Source organism: Lissotriton helveticus, chromosome 4_1, assembly GCF_964261635.1.
Source record: "Lissotriton helveticus chromosome 4_1, aLisHel1.1, whole genome shotgun sequence".
NCBI lineage: Eukaryota > Metazoa > Chordata > Amphibia > Caudata > Salamandridae > Lissotriton > Lissotriton helveticus.
The window spans coordinates 1,502,145,582-1,502,158,873 of record NC_136063.1 but is presented as its reverse complement, the minus strand read 5'-3'; the positions used below and the strand labels follow the sequence as shown (position 1 = coordinate 1,502,158,873).

Below are 13,292 nucleotides of genomic sequence, written 5' to 3'. Positions count from 1 at the left end.
ACCATCTTTATTAATGCAATCTTTGCCATCAGGGATAGGTAATACTACCCTGCAGCCCCCGAATTATCCTCCCCTTATTGTGCTGATGAAACGCTGCCTCAGTCCTCCCAACCCGTATCCCTAGGTATCGGACCGTGTCCTCAACCCATGGAAGCTCTAGCACCGGGTGTTGGTCCCCCCAGTTCCCCAGTCGCTCTCTGTCCCAATTGCAAAGAGCTGTGACTTTGTTCTGTTAACGTGAAGTCCAGAGGCCCCAGCGAATTGGGCCAGCGGCAATGACTGGGAAGGCCGGTTCAGGTATATTAACGAGTCATCTGCGAACATTGACACCACATGCTCCGAACACCCCACACGTATGCCCTGTCCCACCAGTAACTGGCGCAGATGACACGACAATGGCTCCATTGCCAGGGCAAATAGCAAGGGGGAAAAGCGGTCCCCCCTGCTATAGGAAATGTGTCGGACAAGTAATGTCCCGTACAGACCCTCGCCATCGGACGAGCATATAGCAGTTTAATCCAGTTTGCAAATTCCTCCCCAAGGCCCATTTTAAGCAGAACCTGCGAAAGGTAAGCCCAACTAATCGAGTCGAACGCCTGTTCGATATCGTGGAACACCAGGGTGCTCTGTTGGGCCCGTCCCTCCAAAGATTACATAACATGCGCCAGGCGGCGGATATTCAGCAACGTATTTCTGCCCGGTATAAACCCAGACTGGTCATCATAGACCAGCCGCCGAAGATAGGGGAGGAGCCTAGGCACCAACACCTGGCTGATAATTTAAAGATCAACATTCAGCATAGAGATATGTGAGCCGGGGAGGAGGTGGTCCTTCCAAGGTTTGGGGATCTTCACAATCCGCGCTTCCCGCATGGAGTCTGGGAGCATACCACGTTCCTCGGCTTCCACTGTGATCTCTAGTAGTTTGGGGATCAGCACTGCGCCGTACTCTTTGTAGAGTTCGGCTGCTATACCATCCATTCCCGGGGACTTTGCCGTCTTTATGTGGGCGGTTGCCGATCGTATTTCTTCCCCACTAAAGGGGCCCCCCAGGGCCTCCCGACTTTCCGCATCGATACTAGGCAGGTCCACTTCTGCCAAATAGGCCTCCACTGTCTCAAGGGTCGTGGGTGACTGGCTTTCGGAGTATATTTTGCTTAAGTGGGCCAGGAATACGTTATTTATTTCATGTTGAGTATACACCATCTGTCCAAGGTCGTTATAAGGCAAGGCTGAGTCTCTGCTCTAACCAGGCACGCCAACAGCCGCCCTGCTTTATCTCCTTCCGTATACCATCGACGCCGACTCGCTGCTCTAGCATATTTGCCGAGTGAGTCCCATATGTCCCATATCTGCTGCCGCACGTCATCCCATTCCGCTGACCTCTCTCTATTCGTGGTAAGTTCTTTTTCCAAAGCCGCTAACCGTTCCTCCTGCCGCCGCAGGTCACTCTCCTAAACTTTTTTAACCCCCACCTCCATGGACATGCATATCCCCCGTACCACCACCTTCATTGCATCCCACTCGGTCGCCCCAGTGCCAGCAGAGCGCCAGTTGACCTCCGTATAATCGTCCAGCCCCTTCGATATGGCGTCTTTATAGATCGGGTCGCCAAAGGCTTTGATATTGCGCCTCCAGAGCAGTACCTTAGACCTCGGTCGGGCCAGCGAGTATGCAATTAGGAGCGGGAATGATCCGACAAATAGCGGGCTAGGTATTGCATTTCTGCTACCGATATACCGCCGTCTTTTGAATGAAGAAATAGTCTAACCTACTATAGGTATTGGCAGCAGGAGTGTGACACGAGTACACTCTACGACTAGGGTTACGGTGGCGCCACACGTCCAGTAAACAATAATTGTGAAGCATTTGGCCCCTCGCTTCTCGTACTCTAGGCTTGGCATCTAGTTGGGGGGGAGGGGGGGGGAAATCGGTAGAGCTCCCCATCCAGGGCACAATTAGTCACCTGCCACTACCAATTCCGTATCCGGGTCCAGATCCAGCTGCCCCATAACTTGGCTCAAAAACCCTCCATCATCGCTATTTGGGGCATAAACATTGACAAGGCATATATTGGACCCATCTAGGGTCCCCAACACCACCACAAACCTCCGGTCGGGATCCTGATTAACATGTACAGCCTTAAAGGGGACTCCCGGTGCCATCCAGATAAGCGCTCCCCTAGCAAATCCCGAGTAGGATGTAGCAAAAAACTGACCTCGCCACCTGCATTGGACGAATTTAAGATAGTCTACCCATAGGTGGGTTTCCTGGAGTAGGGCTGTACTGACCCATAACGCCTAAGGTATGATGCCACCCGGATCCTCTTCACCCTATTATTGAGCCCCAGCACGTTCCACGTGATCAGTTTGTATTTCTGGTTATTCCCCGACATGAGTGTATATTCGGTATCGCGGTCCCCTGCCTTTGATGTGGGGACCCCTCAGTAGCATCATATCTTGCCCCTCCAGGAGGAGGACGCCTTCAAAATCGTGTGTACCAACATAGACCAGACCCGGCAGCAACCCCAACAACCCCACAACTGGAAACCCCAACTCCCCCTTCCCACAGGTGGTAGCCCTTCATTGTCACAACCAACCCTGGTTTGGAGGACTCCGAACCCCACCCCAAAGTTCCACCCACCCCCTAGAATACCCCTCTCAACTTGAAAGAACGATTAACACCATACTTTCCCACCCAGGTCCGTTTAAACCTCCCTTCCCACTTAGACTCTGTGAATCAGCCGACTGACTGGCACTGCGCAGCCCCGCCCGACCGAGTTCTAGCCAGGTTCCCTCGGCACTCCACAGCCGGCAAACCTAACCAGCCTATTGGCGAAATGGTGTACCCTCCTCCAACATTTATCAAACCCTACCTCCTCAAGTCTAATGGGCTCAAGCCCGTTCATATGAGTCACATGGTAAAGTCAACTGCGCCGTGGGCCAAACCCGGTACTCACAGAGTCCATGGGTAAGAACCCCCTGATCTCAGCGTACGGACCCTCGCTCACTTGTTTCCAGAGCCCTCTACAGCTGGGCCTATGGCACCGTCCACGTCAGACTATTTCCTGCACCAGACAGAGTGGAGAGAACAGGTTCTGCATCGGGATCGCCTCTCTCTCCGTACGAAAAGTGCCATCCGGTCCCACCACGATGCGTCCTCAGTCTACCCGATCTCGTTCCCGCCGCTGTTGTCCTTCTGCACGACGTTGCTGGTTCTTCTGTCGATTGCTCCGGCGCCTCTGCTCCTGCCATCCCTGATTTTGGTCCGGGCCGGCCAGGCCCAACGAGTCCATCCAGTCTGCTGCCTCCGATAGGGTACCAAAGAAGTGGACTTTGTCTGCATACTGCACTCTGAGCCTAGCCGGGAACATCAGTCTGTATTTAATGTTGTGGCTATGCATCCGGCGTTTAACACTCAGGAAGTCATTCCGCAGGTCTTGCACTTTTTAGTATATATGAACGTCTTGGTTCTCAAATCTAGGCGGGCCATTGGCACGGATGTGCTGTAAGATCATGTCCCGGTCCCTGAAGTTGAATATCCGGGCAATCAAGGCTCTAGGCGGGGATCCTGGTCTCTGGGGCGGCCCCAGTGATCTATGTGCCCTTTCCACCGCAAACATTTTGGAGAGCCTAAGATTGGGGAACGCTCTGCCGATCCAGTCCTCCAGAAATAGATCCGCTGCTGGCCCCTCCGCTTTTTCGGGGAATCCCAAAAAGCGGAGATTATTCCTTCTAGAGTGGCCTTCCGCATCTTCCGCCCTTTCCTCCAGCCGGGCCGTATGGTCCTGGAGTGCCGTCACCGTCTCCTGCAGCTGCCTGACCTCTGTTCGCAGAGCACTCGGGTCTCCTTCTGTGATGGTGACCCTGTCTGCCACCTTCCTGAGATCCAGGCGCAGGTGATTGATGTCCATGGCCATCCCATCCATTTTGGTCTCTAATGCTACCCCGGAGTCTTGGATCGCTTCCAAGATATCTGCCTTGTCCAGAGCAGCAGAGTCCTGGTGGGCCCCCTGCTCCATGTCTGCACGAGGGCTGTCTGTCGTAGTCCGCTCTGGGACCGTGTATTGCATGATTTTATTCGATTGGGAGCCTCTTAGGGGTCGGTCCCTCCCCATAATCAGCGAGGCCGCCCTAGGGTACGCCCCGGCGGGCTCCCCGACCAAAAACTAGTTTTGCCTCAAGCAGTCCAGGGAAGGGTTCCTTCCGACAGACACCGCTGAAACCCCGAGGGGAGGTGGACCATCAGGGAGGCCCCTCGGCCGTCGCTCTTAGCTGTCACCTGGCCTTCCTTCCCTCCCCACCAGTCTCGCCAGACAGTCACGGTGTGTTACCCTTTCAGCCCGGCCGTTCGTCCAATCGTGGGAGTTGCCTGGCCCTCTGCCACTCTTCCCCAGCCTTGCCGGACAGTTCCGGTGTAGTATACTTTGTGAGCCTGGCCTTTCGCTGACTCGCGGAGAGAACGCCTCCGGCCCAATTCCTTGCTCCAAGGGGCCACGCCAAGCAGGGGGGGTCCCCCTCACCTCTTCATCTGAGGTACTGCCTCCGGCCTCTGGCACTGAGCACCACTGTACAAGCATTCGCATTTCCCCCGACTCACCAGCTGGGGTGTAGGCAGGTCTTTCTGCGCCCCTTCAGCCTCTGTGATAGTCAATCTCTGGCCTCCAGATTCTCTTGTCCTAGGAAACATGGGGGCAAGTCCTTCACTGGGTGCGTACGGCCACACGCCACCGCAACCGGGCACTGGAAGCTGCCCCCATGCAATTCAGGCCTGCGTTAGGGCCCCCAAGCGATTTCCTCTCAGTATGCAGGCGCGGCCCCGCTAGAATGGTTGCAGGCCGCACCGCCGCGACCTCGCGCAGCTTCATCCTCCTGTTGATTTATATCTGTGGCTGGACTCACCGGGGTCACGGTCCGCCACTGCAATCCCCCGATGTCCGCCTCAGGGTGATGCACACTTACAACGCAACTTTTACGTCGTAATGCTGTTACAACGCAGCTATTACAACGCAGGAACCATTACATCGGATGCCATTACAACGCATGGCATTACATCGCATATGCTATTACAACGCATACCATTACATCGTAAGTATTGGTAAGTATATACAATTTTTTTATTTTATTTAATATTATATAATTGATTTAATTATTATTAATTATAAATAAAAATAAATAAAAATATTTATTTATGTTTTTAAATATTATAAATTACATTTATTAATTTAAGTAATTTTTTAAATGAGTATGAGTATAGGAGTATATGTTTTGGTGTACTGAGGTATATGTTTTGGGGTGTTTGGGTATTTTTTGGTTTTAGGGCAGGGTTTGGGTTTTGGGGTACAGGGGTGTTTTTAGGTTACAGGGTAGGGTTTGGATTTTGGGGTACAGGGGTGTTTTTAGGTTTCAGGGTAGGGTTTGGGTTTTGGGGTACAGGGGTGTTTTTAGGTTTCAGGGTAGGGTTTGGGTTTTGGGGTACAGGGGTGTTTTTAGGTTTCAGGGTAGGGTTTGGGTTTGGGGTACAGGGGTGTTTTTAGGTTTCAGGGTAGGGTTTGGGTTTTGGGGTACAGGGGTGTTTTTAGGTTTCAGGATAGGGTTTGGGTTTTGGGGTACAGGGGTGTTTTTAGGTTTCAGGGTAGGGTTTGGGTTTTGGGGTAAAGGGGTGTTTTTAGGTTTCAGGGTAGGGTTTGGGTTTTGAGGTACAGGGGTGTTTTTGGGTTTCAGGGTAGGGTTTGGGTTTTGGGATACAGGGGTGTTTTTAGGTTTCAGGGTAGGGTTTGGGTTTTGGGGTACAGGGGTGTTTTTAGGTTTCAGGGTAGGGTTTGGGTTTTGAGATACAGGGGTGTTTTTAGGTTTCAGGGTAGGGTTTAGGTTTGGGGTACAGGGGTGTTTTTAGGTTTCAGGGTAGGGTTTGGGTTTTGGGGTACAGGGGTGTTTTTAGGTTTCAGGGTAGGGTTTGGGTTTTGGGGTACAGGGGTGTTTTTAGGTTTCAGGGTAGGGTTTGGGTTTTGGGGTACAGGGGTGTTTTTAGGGTTAAGGGTTGGGTTTGTGATTAGGGCTAAATAAATTATAGTTACCATTTATAAATTAATTAAAATATATTTATTAAATTAAATTAATTATATTATATTAATTACATTTTTAATTAAATTAATTAAATTAAAAAAATTATTTTAATTAATTTAATTTCATTACAATTTTAAACATTTAAATTAAAATAATTTCATTATATTAATTAATTAAAATTAATTACAATTTTTATTAAAATTAAATTAAATAAATAGATTTAAATTTATTAAATTAAATTAACTACTATTTTAAAATGTATTTTAATTAAATTAAATAAATTAAATTAATGAAATTAAATTAATTACATTTTTTTTAAAAAGTATACTTACATATACTTACGATGTAATGCCATGCGTTGTAATAGCATCCGATGTAATAGATCCTGCGTTGTAAAAATTCCGATGTAACGGAATGTGTTGTAATAATCTGCGATATAGTGACACCAATCCCCGCCTCAGAGCTCCACCCGATGGTCTCCGACTCTGGGATCGAGCGTCTCTCCGGGCCGGCCCAGGGGTAGGCCCCGCCGCCGCGGCCTCTCGTAAAGTGCACCCCCAGTCCGTGGAGACCCACCTATCGGTCTTACGGTGCGATCGCTATCTCGCAGTGGTTAGCACCCCCTCCTGGGGTCCGCACACTGTGTCGATCTCGGGTCGGGACTCCCCGGGGTCGTGGGCTACTGCCCACCAATTTTCTCCGCTCAAAGGTTAATGACGGCCGCCATTACGGGGATCAGGATTCCCCCGGGATCGCCGCAGCCCGTATCGCCGGTCCTCCACTGCAGGCTGACACCACCATGGACCGTCGAGTCAGGGGAGGTTTCCACTGCAGATATGCGCTATGAGGGTTACCAAAATGCCAGGATTATGCAGGATAATTACTATTCGGGGCAGGAGCACCTACAGAGAGACATCTAGCCGGCCATGTTACCAGGCCACGCCCCGATGAGATAGCCACTTATATTGTTGGATCTTTGCATGGTGTTGGTGATACTCACTATTTGATAGTTGTGCTGGGTCTGTATTCTAGATGGATTGAAGTGACTTCTGTCAGGGATATTTCGTCAGCGAGTGTCATCAAGTTCTTGGAGGAAATATTCAAGAGGGAAAGCTTTCCCCAATTACATTCTCTCTGATAATGGGACACAGTTTTGTTCTTCTGAATTCCAGTCCTATCTGGAAGATTGTGGTATTAACCATAAAATAAGTTTGGTTTACCATCCAGAAACTATTGGGGCTGTGGAAAGGGGGAACAAGACTCTCAAAGAAAGCATACAATTGGCCAGGGTGAATAATTTGAACTGGAAAGCTGTCCTGCAAGACAGGATCACAGCTTATTACATGTCTCCCTCACATGACCACAGGAAGATCTCCCTTTCAGTTGCTCAAGGGTAGAGCCTCAAACTCTAAGTTGTGTCCAGGATGGATGAGTTTGAACAAGGGGTTGAAGGATAATCAGATAGGTGATTGGAGACGAAGGGAGCTTGATAAGCAGTCGATTGTATTTTGATGATAAAAAATGTGCTCAAACCAATGATGTGAATGTGGGTGACCAGTTGAAGATTAAGGCACCTGTAGGTAGTCAACCCTGGTCAAAGTACACTAAAGTTAGAAATGTTGTCAAGATTTTCAAGAATGCAGTGAAGACCGATGATGGCAGAATTTGGAATAAGAGCCGGGTGGTGTTGGTCAATTCTAATTTTAATCCAGCTGCTAGTCCTAGGGGTCTCACTCACTAGTTTTCCTTGGCAATTAATGCTGAGTCCTCTCTGTCGAGATCACATTCCTTGCCCATTAATGTCAGAGAGGAGTCAGAGTGTCCGTAGATTTCCTTTGTATATGAAGGACTAGGTTCGTTAATTTTCTCTATTTGTATTGTTTTTTTCTTGATGCTGATTATATTCACTTTCTTTACAAAGTTCACTGTTGCATTCTTTCCTTATTCACAACAGAGTACCAGAGGGTCAATAAAAAGACAGGCTAGTTAGTGAAGACAGAACGGGTGTAGCGCTCCCACTATCCATATGATTTCGGGGTAAATGCTAAAGAACATATATATGTGTATATATGTATATATCTCTATGCCAGATCAAAATAAGTATCTGGTCTCTGGCTCCCATCAGTCACCACTCGGAACCGCCCTTCATCATTTGGGGCCCCGAGGACCAACACTGTACCAGATCTCGGTGTATTGACAGAAAGAAGAGATCTTCCTGTAAGTCTGTATGTGTTGGTATTATGGTGCAAACCATATGTGTTGGTAAGGTAGCTGATGGGGTTGAAGAGAAATCTACAGTGCAGTGCAAGAAAAACCAGGAAAAGAATAGGGGTGAATAAAATTGGTTTAAGGAGCAATAATTAATTTATTAGGGTTTAACTCCTAGCACCAATGTTAAAAAATAGCTCAGACAGGGTGAAATTATAACCTGCCTAGTGGTGGTACTTCCCCAGACGGCACAGATGCCGCGAGGAAGTACCGACGGATAGAGCGGTGCTTCACCAGTCCTGAGCCGCAGCCAGGCGAGGTGAGGTGTTTATCTCTTACTGATCAGCCCGCCGCTGAGTGTAAGAAGAGGTCTGGAACAGACACAACCTGGAGGTTCAGGTGACTTTTCTGTGTCGTTCCTACACTACCTTTTACTCTTTTACTTATCTGTCACGTTGGGTTTGTTTTGTTTGCAGTAGCTGTAACTAATAGGTCCTGAAGAAAGCAAGGCTAATAGCCAGGTTTGCTGAAACATGTCGACCACGTCACACCACTAGGCAGGTTATAATTTCACCCTGTCTGAGCTATTTTTTAACATTGGTGCTAGGAGTTAAACCCTAATAAATTAATTATTGCTCCTTAAACCAATTTTATTCACCCCTATTCTTTTCCTGGTTTTTCTTGCACTGCACTGTAGATTTCTCTTCAACCCCATCGGCTACCTTACCAACACATATGGTTTGCACCATAATACCAACACATACAGACTTACAGGAAGATCTCTTCTTTCTGTCAATACACCGAGATCTGGTACAGTGTTGGTCCTCGGGGCCCCAAATGATGAAGGGCGGTTCCGAGTGGTGACTGATGGGAGCCAGAGACCAGATACTTATTTTGATCTGGCATAGAGATATATACATATATACACATATATATGTTCTTTAGCATTTACCCCGAAATCATATGGATAGTGGGAGCGCTACACCCGTTCTGTCTTCACTAACTAGCCTGTCTTTTTATTGACCCTCTGGTACTCTGTTGTGAATACTGTTAGTTGGGCTTGTATTCAGAGCTGGTCATTAAACTGCCCATGGGTCCCCCCTTACTGTATGTGTTTTGAGCATTCTTTCCTTCACTTAGGTTAAGCATTCTTTTGTTGTAAAGAAGGAAGATGTGTGACATTATGCTTGGTTCTGTGTGAATCTCACTGTAGGTTCTATGTAGAATCCCTCTTGATATTGATTCTGAAGTTGTCAGTTACTGAGCAGCTGTAGATGGCTGAGGTGAATACACCCAACCGGCGCCTCAGGTCACAGGGGTCCTGGGAATAAGATAGCACAGCTGGTTCATTGGTAACCGGGCGGGGATGTTCGGGTGCTGACTAGATAGGTTGGCTGGGCTCTGTGCGTCCAAGGTCCTTGCATTTGTCAGTCTGGCCGGTTAAGGTTTCAGATATCAGGACAGCTGGGAGTGGGTCTCTGCAGTGCGGATGTCTCTGCAGTGCCGATGGCTGCTCGGTCTTGGTGTAGTGGGACTCTGGTTTGGACTCTCACAGCTTTCTTTGCTGCAAGCGGTCCGGTTCCCTGGGTTTTGGTGCTTTGTGGCTCCGGTCAGTCCTGGTGTTCTCTCACTCAGTGGGGGATAGATCTGACCCTCTGGAGCAGAGGTCCCTTTTCCTGGGGGCTGCGGTGTCAGGCTGGCTGGGGAGCGGCGAGATTGTAAACTGAACTCTGCTTCTTCAGTGGCTGCAGACTGTAGGGGAGTCGTTCCTCTCCTACAAAGGGAATTGCTGGCACTTTGCGATGGGCTGGCAGTATACCGGGGTTCTTGGTAGTTGCTGAGCTGCAGGACTAGTCATTCGGTCACGATTGTCCAGACTTGTGCGCGCAGGCAAAAGTCCACATCAGACTTCAGTTCTCGTTGTCTCACATCTCTTCTTTGTCCTCTTCTTATAGATCCATAGAATCTAAATTCCCGGCATCAGTGATGCCCCCTAAATACTCAATTTATTGGTGTCAAGGGGAGTGACGGGTAGTAGCTAATGCGCTATTTACTGTTAGGGTGACTACATGCTCTATATGACCACTTTGAGTGGAGAGTGGGCACAACCCTGAACCAGTGAGCCTAATTCCATCAAAAGCAAGATGATGGAAATCAAATTAGACTTACCATATGGTGGAAATGATTACTTCATTTGGCAATTGCGTTTTTCTCAAATCCCTGCCGGATAACTAGACACCACATTAAAAACAAGCATTGGCAAGGAAATCGGTTACAATTGTAGTATTCTAGCTCAGGTCTATTGGCTTTGCCAAACTTTGCTGGCTTTAGTATACTCTGGGGAACGCATGTGGGGCCCTCTTAGAATGACAATGACATCTTATAATGTTTTTTCCTAAACCATAACTAAAATCATTACAAGATAGCTGCTGGTGGGCAGGCTCTTAGCCCAAAATAAGCTAACAAAGTGTCTTCCAAGCAATCGTGAAAGTGCCATTTCAGGCAAAATCTAACATTGAAGGGGGGTTGATGATTAAATGAGTGTGTGAGGTTGGAAGAGGGCATAGAGAGATTAGAGTCTTTCCTTCGCTGCCCAATCCAAATAGCTCAATATTCAAAAAGGCACACAAGATTGAGTCACTACTGCAGGCTTGAGCCTGGTATGTGTGGCAGTGTTACTGCTCATTGTCTCTACGGCACTTTAAAGAAATAGTATAAATGCCATAAACATGATTAAAACCTACTGAACATATTAACAGTAATGAAAGACATCTTTTTCTAAAAGGACAAGACTTCCTGGACATTATTTCCTGTGAGCAATAAATGGTTTCTATGACTAGAGAAGGTACTAGGGACATTAATTAACTTCAAATATTATCTGGCTCCTATGTTTCTAAGGTCAGAGGCAACTTAACATAAGAACTGCCTAAATAAGCTCAGGTCTAGCTAATGCCACAGAACTGGCTTGACAGTACACCAGACTCTCTCCAAAACCTGTTTTTTTTTAAATGTACTAGTGTCTTATTGTTTTTTATGCTAAATAATGTGCTCACTAAAAATTGGAACAGCTACTTCAATTCAGTTCTTTATAGTCTGCAGAAGTTACATATCCGTGCCTTCTTTCGTTCCCAATCCAGCCATTGCTATATACGTTACTGATTTAACTCCAAGAAGGAACCCAGATAAACAGGCAGAAAGGAAATAAATAGTGGCATCAAATTAGCTGAGGAATGCGTCCATGTTTAATAATGCAAGGATGGAAAAGTAATGTGTCTAGATCCTGACTGAATATTCAATAATCTTTACCTAAAACCTCATCTGTACATATAAAACACATTACAGAATAAATTACTGGCACTCTATTCATTGTTCCTTCCCCTTATGAAAACATTTAAAATGTCTAAAGATACATAAAATCAAGAAACCCTCTATAAATACCTTTTTTCATGAGCTTTAAATTCACACAAAGACTCTAAAGAATTGCAATCATATATTCGAACAACCTCTTCTTCACCAGCAAGTGCAACAATGTCATCCTAAGAAGAAATAAAAATAGACAGATTCTAAATCCTGTTGCCATCAGAATTTCAATTTATTAAAACAATTAAAGTTTTCTTCCTGTCTCCTTAAAACACAGGTTACTCAACTGCGGAAGAATTCAGAAATGGCAGAAACAATTTTTAAGGCAAGATTTAACTGGAAACAGTATTCCAGAATGGGTCTCAAGGAGAGTGCAGGGGAACTAGGGTTGTTATACTTGCAGTACAACACATTCAAACATATGATCCCTGTAAACAAAATGGTTTTCCTTAGCGTGAAGATACTAGTAAGGCACTCTGCAACAAATATATTTCTAGTTGAAAAAAATAACCCACTTCCCCATTTAGGAACTGCATATTTGAAACCGGACCGTTTGGAATGCCAATCCCTACCGCAATCCAAATTCAAAGTGACTGATGCTAAGCTACAGCGGTTTGGCGACGTGAAAATTACATTGATTAAGATGCTTTGCAAGGATTGTAAATAAGGAATCGTTTGCTGACTATTCCATATTACAGTTCATATGTCACCTAGAATGCAACTTTAACACTGTATCTTTTATCTGCATACCAGTGATACAACAGACAATCCCACAAACAAGATCTTTTCCAGGGCAACCCAACTTCCCAGCATGGTGGGTCGTGTGATGCCACAACTCTACCATAATGGGCAATGATTTGAAGATGGTAGAGAGTGAAAGCAACAGCATATACCTACAATAATTGGATTCATTGCATTTCTTAAGGTTGCTTATTGAGTTATTGTGTCCAATGCAGAGTTCTGTAAGCTATGAGTAGGTGTTTAAGGCCTCACTGATGGGTAAAAGACTCCATTCTTTAGAGTTTTTGAAGAAAGAATACAATGGATTAGGGTGAAAGTAACCAATTGCCCTTGGTCACTTCACTGGTAACAGTAAGAAACTGACTTGGCTAAATACACAAGCGATTTTCTTGAAACTTTAGAGACAAACTAAACTGCAAGGAGTTATGATGGTGCATATGCATACTATTAGGAAGGAGCAGAAAAGTGAAAATATAGAATTTTAACATTTGGCCATACAGGAAGTGTTTTTACGTGCAGATAGTGGAAAGGATATAGCATGGCAGCCAGCCTTTGGCTTTTTGAATAGTGCAGATATAAGAATTGCTTCATTATAGATTGCTTTACAGTTCACATTGTATTAGCCCCAACTGCTACCACAAACCCCATGAAATGCTGATCCTTACAAAATATTTCCATGTCAATGTCCAGTGATGGTCTTATACGTACAGTGATAAACTGAATGGAAGAAATCCTCTTCTCTGTTGTGATGGAACCAATGACTGAAGCAGTCTCTAGTTTGTATACATCCGCCACGTTATTTGCCACCACAATATACTTATCACCTTTAGGAGACCATCGAACAATGTGCGCATCTGAAAAGAAAATAGATAAACAAATAACTGAGGAGCAATAGTCTACTACGTTCCTCTTTAGCATC

The 13,292-nt window shown here is 46.3% G+C and overlaps 1 protein-coding gene across 3 annotated transcripts in view; it reads right to left on the bottom strand.

Annotated features, from left to right (window-relative positions):
• The window catches only part of PAK1IP1 (PAK1 interacting protein 1), a 210,541-nt gene that overhangs the window by 94,448 nt on the left and 102,801 nt on the right, over nucleotides 1-13,292 (bottom strand). For all 3 annotated transcript variants that reach the window (XM_078688087.1, XM_078688088.1, XM_078688089.1), the window contains exons 6-7: nucleotides 13,082-13,227; nucleotides 11,711-11,808 (exon numbers count right to left, since the gene is read on the bottom strand). In XM_078688087.1, coding sequence (XP_078544213.1) covers nucleotides 11,711-11,808; nucleotides 13,082-13,227 — 244 coding nt within the window. The remainder of the gene's footprint in view (nucleotides 1-11,710; nucleotides 11,809-13,081; nucleotides 13,228-13,292) is intronic.